The following is a 15,930-nucleotide window of genomic DNA, read 5'->3' as shown; positions in this document are numbered from 1 at the left end:
CTCATGGGGAATGTTTTTGCGAGGAATTTGGAAGCAAGTATATTTATTGTACTCGACGGTCATCAACACCAAATATAGAGACAGTCGATTTTTGCTAAACAGTGCGTGCATGGGAGGGAGGGTGCAAGCATTACGATGTCTAAATAAAAAGTTATACTTCCTCGACGCCAAATTTATAGCTTATATATATATATATATAATTCGTTTCTCTGGCTCTCCTCTCGCAATTGCTAATACACGCTGAGCCACAGACTGGTATCTGCTGCGAAAATCACGTTGCGGATCTTTCTATATTATATATATGTATATTGCTGAATTCATTTGCTCATTCCTGATGATAGCAATAAAGTAGCGAACTGGCCCCAGCAACTTCTCATTCTAGGCGATCGTGTGCTCTGATAACGATGTGTATTTCCAAAAGCATCTATATTAAGGTGATTCTTTACCCCGAACAATAGGTCACAGGTATCCCCCCTCTGTCCCAAAAGACAAGCAACATCCATATACCCAAGTACGTTTCCAAGAGCAAAAAGACTGTCGCAACTCTTGATTATTGCACTTCAGGCACTGAGGTCCTCCAAAGATAGCCAATAACCCTGCTCCAAATCAACGATGTGAACTTAGCCCTCAATTTAAAACCCCAACTTTGAATTATCGCTGGAAAAAGGGGAACGTCGAAATCAAGACATGGAAGGGCTAGCCACCTTCACAAAAGCATATCCCAAGTTCACCCTTCTCTCATCATATATTCATGAAGCATTGGCATATAATGTCAATCAAATCATTTCATGACACATCGCAGCTGACTCAAAACCCATGTCTCAACAAAGTGTAATTCACTAATACACTCCAGCAAGACTGGCCCGCCCTTACAATTGCAACCGATACGTCGCAACCTCAAACGCCCTTAACTCAATATCCACCTGCACCGCATCAGCCATCTGCACCACTTCCAACTGCTCCAAATCATCCTCAAGCAAATTGCACTTCCACACCTGCTTAACAGGCAACTTGGACGAAATAGAGCCGCGACTTTTCCCACCCAGAGACTCATAGATGCGCAGGATAATACTGCGTCCAGAACGAACTTTGAAGTCCCCACGGGAGACATCTTGATCATCCTCTCCACGCTTGACAGTGTCAAGGATTAGAGACGAAGAGCCTTTGAGAGAAAAGGCGCTGAAAAGATGGGCGTCTTCTTTGCCAGTTGCTGCCTGGACGATTAGTGGGTTGTTGAAATTGTATCCTGCCCGGACGGTGCGGGAGTCAAGGGGTCCTTTGTGCGGCATGATTGCGTAGCGGATGTGGTGTCGACCCATATCTGCGTGAGCGTCGGGAGCTTTTGGTGCCCGGAGCAGAGACAAGCGCATCAAGTTGCCACATGTCGCGAAACCGTACTTTGAGTCGTTGAGAATTGAGACGCCGTAGCCAGCCTCGGAAAGATCAGCCCATTTGTGGCAGCATACTTCAAATTTGGCCATATCCCAACTGGAAGAAGATTACTATTAGTAACTCATATGTGCAGGTGCTTTTGGATAATGGGGGTACATACCTAGTGTTATAATGTGTTGGTCTTCTGGTTATTCCGTATTGTGTTTCATACGACGCCTCAGTGTTCGTTATATCAACGGGGAATTCGACCTTCAGGAACTTCATAGTTTCTTGCCACTCTACCTCACAGGTTATCTCCACTATCGGAGCTGAGTCGTCAGTAGTGGCGGCTAGGCTAATTGTTGTCTTCACCCAGCTCTTGTCGCTGATATTAGTCTTCGTTTCAACACCAACACGATGAGGATTATTCTCTGCGATTGTAGTTGTCCCAGAGGTCAATTCCTTCCGGGATTCAAGATGATAGACTTCAACATCCCACGCTTGCCAGTAAAGAGGTTTATCGTCGAAGATCACTAGCTGGTTAGCTTTTCCACCCTTTGCGATAATCTCTCTTTGCTCCGCTAGATCGATGAGAGAGGTGATTACCCCTTTGGACACCTCGAGAGATACTTTCGAGTTTGAAAGCCTAAACACCCCTGCTTTCACTTCGTTTAGGGAAACAGGAGGTGTTTGAACAGATCCGAGAGGCTGAACAGCAATGACCCCCATACCTCCTTGGGCGAGTGCATATTGTGATTTTCCAGAGGTTGAGATCCCTTCGTCAACTCTCACGATCTCTGAGCGAGGCCAAGGAAGAGTGTTGATAGCCACAAGCCCACGGTCCGCTCTGCTATCTTGAGAATCTAATCCAAGAACTTTCATCGCCTCCTTTTTTAACTTTGACCCGGTTGCAAATATCTGTGCGTACTCCTTATCGGAGTCATCGTAACACATCTCAATCGAACTTCCAGGAAGACAGTCATGGAACTGGCAGAGTAGAACGCTCTCCCACATATCATCGATATCTTTCTTGGGGTATTTATACTTGGAGTCTTTCAGCGTAGCTAGCGTGGCAAGCAACTCCAGGTCACGCAGAACAAACTCGGATTTACGATTGTTGAATTTATTGTTGGCCTGAGTTGTGTATGTCCCTCGGTGGAGCTCAAAATATAGTTCCCCATACCAAGTGACAAAATTCGTTCCATTGGCAGCTTTTTCTTCAAGTTTCGCAAAGAAATCATCCACACTGGAACCCATTGTGACACGGGGAAGGAGTTCGCCTGTATCACTCATACCGCGAAGTCTCCGCAGCTTCTCGAGATGTTCAAAAGTCGGTCCACCACCGCCGTCACCTTTTCCAAAGACTAGAAGTGAGGTATTATCTTGATCCATCGATTTGTGCTGCAGGACACTCCTGCGGACGTCTCCAAAGTGGGCGCTGGCTGTATACGTCTCTGCTGGAGTCATGTGGCAAAGGACTTGGCTACCATCTAAGGCAACCCAGTTAAAAGTCGTATGAGGGAATTTGTTGATGTTGTTCCAACTGAGTTTCTGAGTGAAGAAACGGCTCATCCCGGCTAACCGACAGAGTTGAGGAATCTGCGATGAGTATCCAAAAGTATCTGGCAGCCAAAAAGTGGTGCAGCGTTCGCCAAAATGGCTTTCAAAGAATCGCTGGCCATGGATGAACTGACGAGCCAAGGACTCTCCACTGGGCATGTTAGTATCATGCTCTACCCAGCTTCCACCAATTGGAATGAAGGACCCTTTTTTCACAAATGATTTGACACGGTCAAATACATAAGGGTAGTCCTTTTCCAGCCATTTGAACTGCTGTGCTTGAGAACAGACAAAGCGGTGTTCGGGATAACGTTCCATCAAATCGCACTGGGTAGACCAGGACCTGGCCACTTTTCGTCTTGTCTCCGCCCATGGCCACAGCCAACAGGTATCTATGTGACAATGGCCAATGCCGTAAACAATCGGCTGCTTGTCAGTTTTGTAGACCTTGTCAGAATCCACTAAGTTGCCCAGGTATTGCTGTGCAATTTTGCGGCCCTTCACAATCGACGCCTGGCTGCCATTGCCCTCGATAAAGGCATCCATTATGGCATTTGCAACTTGTAAGGCCTGATGGGAGTGCCACGAGTCCGAAGGGAATTCCCGTGCAGCATCTTGAAGCGTTTCAGTCGGTTTCCCACTTCCTTCAAGTAAAATTAATTAGGGTTATACATACCTCCTATCATCCAGAAATCGTAATAAAGCGCCCTAGCCTGTAAGTTTACAGCTGTGATCCTCGCCACATTAAGTCTATAATATTTGTTGGGGCTGGGAGGTTGGATAGAGTCGCCTCCTGGAGCATTTCCAAACATTCCATTGCAGGCCATCTCGATATAGAAGACGTGTTCCTTTCCATCCCTGAAACTGTCAGGCAAAATCCATTCAATCCTCTCACCACCGCCTGTCAGGCCCTGCAAAGGTTTCCCATCCTCCGTCCAAACCATCCCCTCGTTGTTTGCATCCCAGTGGAACTCCAGTCGCTCCTTTTTACGCATCTCCTCTGGCACCGTGAGCTGGATCTTGAACCAATGGGTTGACCAACTTGGACCAAAGGACTCGCCTCGTTTGGTAGGCTTGAATTTATTGGCGGTAGCTTCCTTAAAGCTGGGTCTGGCCAGGTTTGGCACCGAGTAAACGGAGAGCTTGACATGCTGTTCATCATCGTTTGTGGCTTCGTAGTATTTGCTATATAAACCAACAAAGAACACACATTACTATATAAGCCAATAGCTTCAAAAAAAAGAACAAAACCCCTCATCGAAGCTTTGCAGGTATGTATTCAAATAAACTAGGTGGAAGGCGGGGGAAAGTGAGTGGGGAACAATCGTACGCTACTAGGTTTTGTCCCGAGTATTGTCCGCCATCAGTAAATTGACGGAGGCGGTCTTTATAAATACTCCAAACTTTCTGGCCAACAGGACGATGCACCAGAGTAGGATAGGAGGAAGTGGATGGAAGCCTGCTGTCTCCGCCCATGGCTAGTTAGCTGGTTAGATGAGTATGTATTGTAGCTTCGAGCAAGGTTAGCTTCGAGCAAAGTCAATTGGAAAGTGGGTCTTTTTTATAGGAGGTGATAGAGGATCCCACTCGACGACATTAAGATATAAGAATACAATCTGGGGGTTGTCCAGTCAGTGGAGAGTTGAGGTGGAAGTAGCGAGGTTGAGGGGAAGCTGGGAACTCTGCGGGGTAGGAGGTCGTGACCCGGCAAGCTTCTAAGGGAACCATGGCAACTTGGGCCTGGAAGTTGGAAGTTGGAACCCAGTTCTTAAGTGATCATCGACGCAGCTAACAAGCGCTGCAGCTGCAGGAGTCGAGTGCTGGAGCTCAGATGGGGCATCACGTTGTATGGAGAGTGATACCCCACATAGTCTGGATGATTTCCTCCTTGACATCATCCCCTTCTCTATCACTACTAGTATCCAGCTAATTCCTGGAACACATCTTGCAGTAGCCTTAACCAGTTGATATTGTAGTCCGGAATTTCATAAGCAAAACCAAATAGTTAACTATATTCCCAATTCTTAAATTATTACTGCGGGAGTGATATCCTCGTGGCCTCCATTAGCACTGCGCTAGTATTTTGGGACTTTCAGAAGCTCGCTTCTCTCTACCAACAATTTCCACCTAGGAATAGGAGGAGCATATAGAGGCCAGAACAGAGCCTGGAGTTCATGTCAACTTGGCGTAACACCAATACCTGTTGAGAAACAGACTTGGCAGTCAGATCTATTTAATATTAGCTAGGTCGTAGTGTCACCTACATTGCCAGGTTTGATAACTATGGTCCCTATGCAGTGTCAGCAGCGAAGAATTGATGACATCGGCTAAACGATAATCCGCCAAGAACAAAGGAGGCCAAGCATCAAGCCACAATCTTGCATCACAGTAAACATTTAGCTGTCCTTTGGCCACTTGTGCTCCCACGGAATGGCGAGGACCCTCTGTCACTAAGCATCGAATGGATATGGGGTTCGACATCAAGCGGGCAGCTATTTATGTGTAGAGCATCCCAAACCAAGAGGCTGATCCCCTAATTTTCATATTTAGGGCACCCGTCAAGGATGTCTTAATATAGTTTGCATCTATATATATTTATCTATATATCTTGCTTGATTCCTGTGATGCGCCAAACGCCAACATCAAACCCGCGCTATTCTGCCTTGCCAGAGAGCTCAAGTGAGACTGAGCTTCAGGATATTCCCTGGCGGAGCCCCGAGCCTGGAGAAGAAGAAGAAGATAATAATTATCATGATGATGTACGATCAGCCGGCGGGAACTCGCCCGAAGGAGAGATCATCGGTGCAGAGGGAGCAGAGCTCACTGAGGACAAATTCGCCCCCTTCCCAGACATGCATCATGATCCGAATCCAATTCTCACATTCCGCGCATTACTCATTGGATGCCTCTGTGGAGCATTGGTGAACGCCTCCAATATTTATCTTGGGCTCAAAGCAGGCTGGACGACCTCGGCTAACATTTTCGGGGTGAGTACAGCTTGTCAAGCCCTTGCAGGTTACACAACTGCTTCCTTGAGCCATAGGCAAAATATATTTCTAAGCGCCGTGTCATATTTAGTCAATTGTGGGTTTTGCTGTCCTCAAATCGTGGACAAAGTATACTTCCCAGAACAACTTTGGTCCCCATGAGAACAACATTGTCCAAACCGCTGCCACGGCAGCAGGGGGATTGTCCAATGTTTTCGTCTCTGCAATTCCTGCGCTGTATCAGTTGGGGCTGCTTTCTGTCCCAGTGAAGGATTTCTTTCGAATTACGACTTTGACTGCCATTGGGGGCTACTTTGGCCTCTTGACCATTGCGCCACGTACGTGCTATCCATCCACTTTGGCATGTTCTCCTTGTTTTATCGGTCAAGTCTAGAGAAACTGATGGTCGTTTCTCTAGTGCGGAACTTCTTCTTGGTCCAGGTAGCTCGAGAACTTAATCTTATCTTTCCGTCGTCCTCTGCTACTGCTATCACTATTCGCAGTATGCACCAAGCCGCCAGCGGCGCATCTATGGCCCGGCACAAACTTGCAGCGTTGCTTTACGCTTTTATATTCGCCGTGCTTTTGCGTGTTGCATCCCAGTATGCCATTGGGATTCTGTGGGTAAGCCTGGCTGTTTTTCTTTTGATTTTTCCTGCTTGCATCTATTAAGTATGAATTTTCTTCGACTCACCCTCCAATCCGTTCAGGACTGGCATCCTTTTACTTGGCTAGTCAGCGGCGGAGTTCTTGTCGAGTGGGCCATGTCTATGGAAAGCTGGGGCTGGATTGTTGAATGGACACCTGCATTCATCGGCTCTGGGATGCTCGTGGGAATCAACGTTGCTGTTTCTTTTACCGCCGGATCGGTGTTGGCGTGGTAAGTTAACCTGAAAGGCTCACGGCACCACATACCACTACGCAATGTTACTAACTAAGCATTAGGGGTATCATTGGCCCGTATCTAGTAAGGCATGGATTGGCCTTTGGAGAGCCAGCGTCTACAGACTCGAAATGGTCGAGTCTGATGTCCTATTCGTCCCTTTCTAAGGACTTTGCAACGGCCTCTCACCCAAGCCCGCGATATTGGCTTTTATGGCCAGGCGTGATCACAATGGCAGCAGTGGCTCTTGCCGGTGCGTATGAAGAAATACGAATCCGGTAGTTACAGCGTTCTCGGCTAATTAGTGTATTAATTTTTGCAGAACTTGCTTGTCAATGGCGTGTGTTTTGGATTATTGGTCGGGACTCCACTCGAGCAGTATCAAACATTCTGTCCCAACTGCGAAACGGAAACCATCGGTATACCCTGATGACGGAAAAAGACGAAGGCGCCGCGGACGATTCAAAGGATAGTGTCAAAGTATGGATGTGGCTTCCGGGTCTAGTTTTTGTTATCGTTGTGGCTTGTCCAGTCCTGAAATACCAGTTTGGGATGAGAGTTTCGGAGTCATTGTTTGCTCTTTTCCTAGCTTTCATACTGTCCCTCATGGCTATTCAAGCAACTGGGGCAACTGGTGAGTTTGACCGAGTCCTTCATGGTACCGAAACAACTAGAGGGATCTAACAGAAATATATTTATTACACAGACACTACACCTCTTGGTATCCTCTCCAAAGTGTCTCAGGTAACCTTGAGCAGCACAACGAGAGACCAAACCGTTCAAAATTCCCAACGCCTGAACCTCTTAGGCGGTGCACTGACTAATATTGGCGGGAGTCAAGCTTGTGGTATGTTCTTATACAAAAACGTGCTACCCCCATTCTTGAATAAATTTTCAGCGACTCAATAACCCCACACAGACCTCATGGGCGACTTCCGCGTCGGATATCTCCTGGGCACGTCACCCCGACTACAGTACTCAGCACAGCTAATAGGAACCCTCTTCGCCACCTTTTTCGCCCCATCCATTTTCCTCATCTTCGCAACAGCCTACCCCTGCATCCTCTCCACTGAAAACAACCCTCCAACCACCTCTAACAATTCCACCACTACCCCCACAAACGCCTGCGAATTCTCCTCTCCCTCCGTCGCCGCCTGGCGCGCAGTGGCAGTAGCCGCCACAGAGCCCGTTTTACCCATCCCGCACACCTCTCTCACCTTCTCCATCGTAATGGCCATCATCGGCGTCCTAATGATAATCATCCGGCACAGCGTGTGGGTGGGGAAATGGGAGCGGATGCGTGCGTACCACCCCAACGTTATGATTTTAGCCATGGCGTTTACGTTGCCGTCGCCACAGTATGGGATTGCCATGCTTATCGGCTCGCTGGTGGCGGTGGTGTGGCACTGGAAGGCGCCGTTGGGGTATGAGGCGTTTGGATATGCGGTTGCGGCGGGGTTTATGGCTGGTGAAGGCATTGGAGGGACGGTTAATGCGTTACTTTCTGTGTTGGGGGTTGGAGGGGAGAGGTTGGGGACGAGAGTTGGATGTCCTGCTGGGAGGTGTTGATAGATGACTTTTCTCATTTACCCACAACCCCCGGATGAGTAACGAGAAAACCGGTAGACCTAGAATAGACTGAGCGTTATGAAATTATTATTTCCCTTTATGTTGTTTTTATAGCTCGGAAATGATATATATATTATTGATTTATGCCTTCTGCTAGGCGCCGATGGAAAGACGAGATGACCACGTCCTAAATTTGTATACCAAAGTGTATCTACTTGGTAGACAGGAGGTCGGCTCATGTCCAACAGCTTCTAATTCTCCGCTAGCATCTGCTGTGCTCACATCTGGTTCTCCATTGTAAATGTAAAAAATACCTTGAATGTAACAAACTATAAAGATCAAGACCACTTTAATTCTAACTAAGGGCATCAACATCTACATCGACATCATGCTCCGGTATCCCCACAGCCAATCCCTCCTCTTGACCTTCTTTGATTATAGGCCCTATTGACACAGAATAACGGTCAGTTAATATTTTTCATTTTTCATTTTTCGAAATACAGTCAATGGCGATTGACACCAACCTAGGCTAGGATTTACTATGTAGCCCGGTACCGTCATATTGAACGACCTTGAGCTTGACCATTGGGTGATGCGGCTCCAATCAGCGCACTGGTGGGTCGTCGCGGTGGCCTTTGGTTTTAGGGAGCCCTGCTTCCAGTTGTAGGTGATGATACCCACGTCGCTATGGCACATTGCGGATTTCCGTAAATAGTTTAAGCAGTGGTCTACGGAACCAATACAGTACACGGGACTAAGTTAGTTGATTATCCCAAGTCTCGCCTTTGCTTTTTGTGTATTATATATGTATATGTTATAAAACTTGGGCACTCACGAGAATGGAGTTTCATAATTGCTTGTTCGTGAGGCGTGGCACCCTCGAAATAGTGATCTTTATGGACATATTTGTACAACCACCACTATGGCCATATGCTCAGTAAACCATTCGCTCTCTTCAAGCTAGGGATTGAAAAGGCGGGTATAGTAAACTTACAATGCAATGTAGTTCGTGAAAGACATTCAGCGTTCCAGCATACCCGGAACCATCTGGTAAAGCGACAGCATCCTTGAGGCGCCCCACTGCCACCAGATCTTGTTTCGATAACCTCACATTCATAACTTGGATAGGGTTATTCCTCCGTAGGCATACAGCCCAACAGGCGCTGGGGTGGGAGAACATACTATCGAAGATGTCTCTCCAAGCCTTTTCAAGCACAGGCCGTGGCTCACCCACGTAATCTCCTTGGGCACCGTCATCATGCACCCATTCAACGACGGTCCATTTCAAAGCCTCATTCGCGGGCGCTAACGTTACAATTTAGCATATAGAGAGAAAGATCAGGAATCAAGGTAGAATCCAGTTGAATACTAACAGTAAACTAAGCTGCTTTGCAGTTGTTTCTCCAATTTTCTATTGCTCTCGAATAGGATTGCACTGAAAGCGAAAAGGAAGAAAAATGCCGTGCCCGTTACTATGACAATTTTAACATGTTCCCGCCAAAATGGTAGTGTCTTTTCACGATAGGGAGATGTAGACTTTTCGAGTAACGTGTCGGTTGTTTCTGCACTCTCTGTGGAGGAAGGTAATAACGAGTCATCGGTCGAACTTCTCTGTTTCGTATAATCCATTTTATTTTAAATGGTAAACCGACTCATGGAAGAGGTTTTTCCCAGAGTAGGAGGATAATTGAAAATGAAGGAGAGAGAAAAACTCAAAAGCATCTTGCATGGGTTTCGAAGTGAGTGATTGATTTTTTTTTCTGGAGTTTCAGACCCGGGTCTGATATGACCCCCCTCTGCCAGATAGAAATCTTGACCACCCACATCTCTTTCATGTCGTGTTTGCAGTAGAGCGGTGACCCAGAAACAGGGATCCATGATGCAATCATTTTTGACAAGGTGTTGACAGTTTTGTCGCTGAGTTTTTCATGCCGGTTACACATGGTCGCCCTTCCACCAATCAAACAATCCACTTCCTATGTCAGTCATTGATGAACGTCAAAAAGGAAGAAGGCTGCACGTAAACATCATGACAACTGAGGATGTCATCGATAGTTATGCGCAGTCAGTAGGGTTTTTCAAGGATGCAAGCCAAAACTTGATGACTGCACAATGTAGCTGAACTGTGCCTGAGGTTTCCAATACTGGTCTAACGAAGACTTCAGAAAGCCTATGGTATGACACAATCGCACTCAGTTGTCAAAGCACGAGATATGTATGCATCCCATAATTATGCGATATAAATAAATGTTAGATTAGCCCTAGGAGCCAAAACACATGGAATGTAGTTCAACATTACTGCTTTCCGCCCCAAGATCTGCCATTCGAAGCTCGAAAGTGCCTCCTTTGTTAAAAAAAATATCCAGCAAGCCGAAATTCACCATGCAGCTCCAGAACATTTTGCCCGTCATGGCTCTTCTCGCGACCCTAGTCGCTGGAGCTCCATCTTCCCCAGGTGAGATATATATCATTACCTACCATGGCTATTCTGCCACTCCATAGGAGTAACACCATCCAAAACAATTATAGACACACGTTCGGAAGCTAATTTGCCGGTCCTTAATATGGTAGCCAAGCGCTCGGATGCTGATGCTGCCACTCGATATGTTGTGGACAAGCGCTCGGATGCTGATGCTGCCACTCGATATGTTGTGGACAAGCGTTCTGACGCCGATGCTGCCACCCGATATGTGGTTGACTAAGGTAAGCGCAATTGAAATGCAGCCCTTCTGTGCAGAATGTCTGATTATCGAAAGATCCTAAAAACTTGGCAATCACGACTTTATTGCCGCCATTCCTTCAAGGCCATAGTTAGATTTCCACAGAATTTGGAAGAGGCGGCAGCTGGAGAAGTTCGTATCTTGTCTTTCAGTTATGAATCGGGATATCATTTGTTTTCAGGCTTTCAACCACATGTTGAAGTTATAAGGATATTGGAAAGTCCAATAGTTGCTCTGTTGTTGAATTGGTTTCGGATAACTATAGGAGATTTACTCCGTAAAGAAATTGGAATTAAACTGCTCATTCATTTTCAGGATTTATTCCGCTCTTCATTCAAAAACGGGACTCTTAAAGAAAATCACCACCAATAATGAACGCCTTGGACAATAAATAATATAAGAAAATAAAATTGCGAGAAGGCACTTGAGTAGTTCGAACATACAGCACACTCAGACGAGCAAGCGGAGGATTAGATTGACCAAAAAACCTATCGAAGGATAGGAGTGCTGCGCAATTCTGCAACAGCTTCTATGGCTGCAGCTGACACTAAAAATCGAAATTGGATGACTAATACATATTCTCTAGTTAGTTAACATTGCCCAGCTTGACATTATTCTACAAGAACCACTGGATATACCAGGGTCGAGTCTCTCTCGATCTTCTCTTCAAGGCCAACTCCTTGAACTTCGGAAACCATGGCGTGCCCCAACCGGAAGCTGCATCCCACCCTTGCAAAGCTGGAAAGCCAGTTGTATTGCAGCCTCCATTTGTGCCTTCGTTGATGTCCCGAAATGCTCTGTATCCCTCCGCATATAACCATGGATTTAGAAACCCTAGAGGTGGCTTGTCCTCCGCCGCCAACGCATCATTTACCAAAGCTACAACGGCAGCAAATGTTGGGGTTGAAGCTGATGTGCCATCAACGAGCTTTGTCTCGCCGTTCCAAATGGTGACATAGCGATAGCCTTGTGTGGAAACATCGGGGATTGCACGCCCATATGGATTGAACATGCCAGAGTGAAGGCCCCCAATCTTAGAAAGATATCGTGCAACACTATGGGGATTATTGGTCTGATAATCCGGACGAGGGAAGTAATTGCTGAATCCTCCGCCTGACGAGAATCCATTACGGCTGTTTACTGCAACAACTTCTGGCTGGATACCCTTTGTAGCCCCGACAGACGTTACCCATGGACAAGAATCTGGAAAGCTCACAAGGAATTCGGGGGTAAACAGGCCGTCATTCGAATAACAGTCACCCGGATGACCAACGCCATGATCTCCCGAACCCATTATAACGGAGACCCCGCGTGCACCAAGTTGGGCAAAACCGTTGCAAACTCGGCGTGCGTATGAAATTGGAACTGTATGTTCGATGTCCCCATACGAAGTGGAGACCACGCTGGGAAGCTCCGAGTCAGGCTGGTCTAGAATCCAGTTCAACCAGGTCAGGAATGGCTCGTTGGTGTTAGTGGGAGTGAACGAGTCCGGTGTAAACGGTGGCTCGGATTCTCCAACCGTGTATGTGGTAAGTGGAATTGGATGGGCAATGCCTATCATGACTTCAGCGTCAAGATTGCCTTCCCTCCCAGAACCGTGGGTATATTGCTCATCTGTTACAAGACTTTGTTGGTTGATACCGCCATTTATGCTAATATCTTCAAAGCTTTCCGCTCCTGCAAGAGCGTCTGGTCTATAGACTTTGAGAAATTGGGAAATATCAGATCTATTGTTGAACTCTCCTAAATAATTGACCAGCGCCATTCTTGTTCCTCGTTTAGCGCTGGCCTTGTAGTACAGGGTTCCATATAGCGTACGAAGGCAAAGGGGTGTTACAGCACTGGCGTTGCATGCTTGTTGGGGTGTCAGATGCGGTGGAATATTACTCAAGTCGACAGCCGTTCCGGTACCTGGTGCCACGTCTTCTGCAAGTTGATTGAGGTCGGTAACCTCATGGTCTTCATTCTGGCGTGCTTTGACGTGGACTGGCAGGCGCATAAAAGATGTTGTCGGTTGGATGGTATCAATCACGTCGTGTAGGTATTGGGGTAATGACCACTCCATTGCTCGAGCGGCAGTTCTATTCCCATATCTATAGATATAATATTTGGTATCAAGAAGACGCTCGGCTTCCGCGATTGATACGGTGACTCTTAGCCAGTCCTCTGCGGCATTGAACCTATGACGATGAATCGAAATACCATGATTTTCTAACCAGGCTTGCGTACGGTTGATAGCATCTTGACCCGGGTGAAGCAACTTGGCTGCTTCAATTCTGGTCAGAAACTTGCCGTATCTCTTGTGGAGTGGATCGGAGACTGGTAGTATTTCAGCAAAGCTATGCGACCAAATTGAGGATGCTAGAGCATCTGACCTTCTTGAAGCCTCTTTTCCAGCTCCTTTAATCGGACCTGCACAAGACCAATTTGAAGAGAGATATTCATCGATGGAGGCGCGGCGCATTCGCGAATCCATTTGGACGGCGCCAGATGGGATTCTTTCAATGCATACGAGTCGGGCACAGTCGTTGTGTGCACTGCCCACACTCCTATGCTAAGGATAACATATACTCTCCCCAAATACATTATTGTTTAGTCACAACAGTGGCTATCCGCCTCGATATCTTACTCAAACGCTAACCTTGAAAGAAGCATCACCTTTTTTTTTTTTAAAAAAAAAAAAAAAAAAAAAAGATATTGTTCAAGATCAGGGTCTCACTCAATTCGGGGATAAGAATTCAAGAACGCAAATCCTGTCAGGGAAAAAACCGTTGTTCGATGTCATTGTGGTATAATGCACTTGTGTCATGATTTGCAATGACATTGCAGCTGTTGATGACAGGGCTGAGGAGGTCATGTCTAAAAATAATCAACAGAATGACAAAATATCACAATTCTTATGCTCGTGGTAAAGCTATTACCCTGAGGATTAGTGACGGATATACATCTCTCCCAGTTGCTTGGAAATTTACTCTCCTAAGAATGATTGTTGATTAGAATCATCCTCAATTGCTCTTGTATCTACCAACCCTACACAACCACTGTCTAGGTGAGAGCAACATCTCGAACATTAACTGCTTTCTGTTTATGTGTTTACCATAATGGCTTTCTTCGCCAAAATTCGACAATTTCAATGGCACAAAGATGGAAGCCAATACACATACAGATTCCTCGAAACTCCTAGTTCTTCCCAGAGAAGCCCATCTGAAGAAAAGGGATCAGAAGACGGTCTTCTCGAAGAAATACGATATCACACGCTTGCTGCGCGACGGCCTCTTTGGAAAAATGGCCGTTTCATGATTATTCTTCACATTTTGCTCTTTTCTCTATATATTGGCAGTTTGATTGCGGTGTGGACGAGCAAAAATACAGCTCAGATCCGAGCAGCTGGGATGCCCTTCTGTAGGTATCCCCCTCTTATTCTCGTATATACTGAAGCGTGTGTGACATAGCTGTTAAGAGGCTAACCGTTCGGAAGCCCCAGCAGTGAAGATATTAGAGTGGAAAGACACCCAATTCAGCCTGGAGGATCGGATCACGGAAAAGGGGTCTTTCTCGGGGAAGCCGAGTGCAGAACTAGACAAAGCCTGGCATGACTTACTCAATTGTATGCATAATCCAACTATTTTCAAAGGATATATTTCAGAGTGAGATCATATAGACCCATCAGTGGCTTACCCTCTGGTGCAGATGAGAACATTATGGTGGAGCCAGAATATATCAAGCACTATGATCGTGAGGATATCACAGTCCGCATCCCTGACGGTGATGGCTATATCGGCACCCTAAACGTATATCATGAGCTCCACTGCCTGAAACGTATCCACCAGTATATGTACCCTGATTATTATTTCCCGGGCTTGTCTGCAAACGACATAGAAATGAATAGACTACATAATGGTAAGTACCCTTGATCGAATCTCGCGCTTGCACGGTTCTTTCAAACGTTCAATTTTCTTTTTCTAATATTCTCTAGAACACTGTATCGACTTCCTTCGCCAATCTGCAATGTGCCATGGCGATGTTGGGTTGATCACCTTCGAATGGAACGACAGTAGCCGCATTCCCCTCGCAAATGCCACATCACATCAATGTGTGAATTGGGAGAAGTTGGATCAGTGGACAAAAGCAAGAACAGTTGATATGATGAAGCCGGGTTGGTTGGTTCATCCTACCTATGGTAAGCCCGAATTGACTAGTTTCAGCAGTTATTAAAACGTAAGAAGAACGATGTACAATTACTGATATTCTTCTTTTTAGGTGTCGCATATCCGTCTGGCGAAGGTGACAAGATTGGTGCAATTAGTGGGCAACATATTTAAATGGTCGCAGGCTTTCAGCGTAACTAGGCAAATAAATCTTATTAGTAGCAATTTCCCTGATGACACCGACATACTACCAATTAGTATCAACTTCTTATGTTGCGTCAAAACAGCTGTAGTCGCTATGTTATCTCATGAAATAGCAATAATCACATCACTTTTCTCTGGACAATTATCCATGACTTCCCACAAGGGTTTCTTGAACAAGGCAAATATTGGAAGCTGAGTTTCGAAGTGCAGGCGCCTGCTCGAACCTCCTGTTGCACCGGGGGGCGCCAGCGGAGCAGGAGGAGCAGGAAAAGAACGAAGATGTTCCTCGCCTAATGGACGAGTCTCAGACGATCGCTCCATCTGTACGGAGTAGACTCGGCCCCATTCCGTAAACATCACGGAGCTAGACTGCACAGCTCTCAGAGAGCCATGGCCCCCAACAATCAATCCAAGTTTCCTGTGGTCGCGGACAAACTATCATTCACAAAACGCGTATATACCAACCTGCGGGACACTTTCCCCGGGTG

General features: G+C 46.4%; 6 protein-coding genes across 6 annotated transcripts; 3 read left to right on the top strand and 3 right to left on the bottom strand.

Annotated features, from left to right (window-relative positions):
* Nucleotides 1-393: 393 nt before the first annotated feature.
* Nucleotides 394-4,407, bottom strand: HCBG_00174 (alpha-mannosidase; the record flags this gene model as incomplete). The annotated part of the gene is made up of 4 exons (XM_045427224.1): nt 394-1,488; nt 1,553-3,545; nt 3,608-4,116; nt 4,262-4,407. 4 exons carry the CDS (start codon nt 4,405-4,407, stop codon nt 870-872), a joined length of 3,267 nt encoding a protein of 1,088 aa, XP_045291199.1.
* A 1,148-nt stretch (nt 4,408-5,555) lies between these two features.
* On the top strand, nt 5,556-8,412 carry HCBG_00173 (uncharacterized protein; the record flags this gene model as incomplete). Its single annotated transcript, XM_045427223.1, has 8 exons — nt 5,556-5,918; nt 6,010-6,256; nt 6,337-6,542; nt 6,629-6,798; nt 6,864-7,054; nt 7,124-7,435; nt 7,508-7,648; nt 7,721-8,412. 8 exons carry the CDS (start codon nt 5,556-5,558, stop codon nt 8,368-8,370), a joined length of 2,280 nt encoding a protein of 759 aa, XP_045291198.1.
* Nucleotides 8,413-8,725: 313 nt separating this feature from the next.
* On the bottom strand, nt 8,726-9,999 carry HCBG_00172 (uncharacterized protein; the record flags this gene model as incomplete). The annotated part of the gene is made up of 4 exons (XM_045427222.1): nt 8,726-8,814; nt 9,206-9,290; nt 9,365-9,675; nt 9,744-9,999. 4 exons carry the CDS (start codon nt 9,997-9,999, stop codon nt 8,726-8,728), a joined length of 741 nt encoding a protein of 246 aa, XP_045291197.1.
* A 400-nt stretch (nt 10,000-10,399) lies between these two features.
* On the top strand, nt 10,400-11,072 carry HCBG_00171 (uncharacterized protein; the record flags this gene model as incomplete). The annotated part of the gene is made up of 3 exons (XM_045427221.1): nt 10,400-10,434; nt 10,737-10,825; nt 10,873-11,072. 3 exons carry the CDS (start codon nt 10,400-10,402, stop codon nt 11,070-11,072), a joined length of 324 nt encoding a protein of 107 aa, XP_045291196.1.
* Nucleotides 11,073-11,706: 634 nt separating this feature from the next.
* HCBG_00170 (tripeptidyl peptidase) lies at nt 11,707-13,566 on the bottom strand (the record flags this gene model as incomplete). The annotated part of the gene is made up of 1 exon (XM_045427220.1): nt 11,707-13,566. The coding sequence occupies one exon, from the start codon at nt 13,564-13,566 to the stop codon at nt 11,707-11,709; it is 1,860 nt and encodes a 619-aa protein (XP_045291195.1).
* Nucleotides 13,567-14,191: 625 nt separating this feature from the next.
* Nucleotides 14,192-15,412, top strand: HCBG_00169 (uncharacterized protein; the record flags this gene model as incomplete). The annotated part of the gene is made up of 5 exons (XM_045427219.1): nt 14,192-14,492; nt 14,578-14,697; nt 14,781-14,990; nt 15,067-15,270; nt 15,351-15,412. The coding sequence occupies 5 exons, from the start codon at nt 14,192-14,194 to the stop codon at nt 15,410-15,412; spliced, it is 897 nt and encodes a 298-aa protein (XP_045291194.1).
* Between the last annotated feature and the right edge of the window lie 518 nt (nt 15,413-15,930).

This window comes from Histoplasma capsulatum (assembly GCF_000150115.1).
Source record: "Histoplasma capsulatum G186AR genomic scaffold supercont2.1, whole genome shotgun sequence".
NCBI classification, from domain to species: domain Eukaryota; kingdom Fungi; phylum Ascomycota; class Eurotiomycetes; order Onygenales; family Ajellomycetaceae; genus Histoplasma; species Histoplasma capsulatum.
Note: the sequence above shows the minus strand (reverse complement) of the source record. Positions and strands in the feature narration are given on the sequence as shown.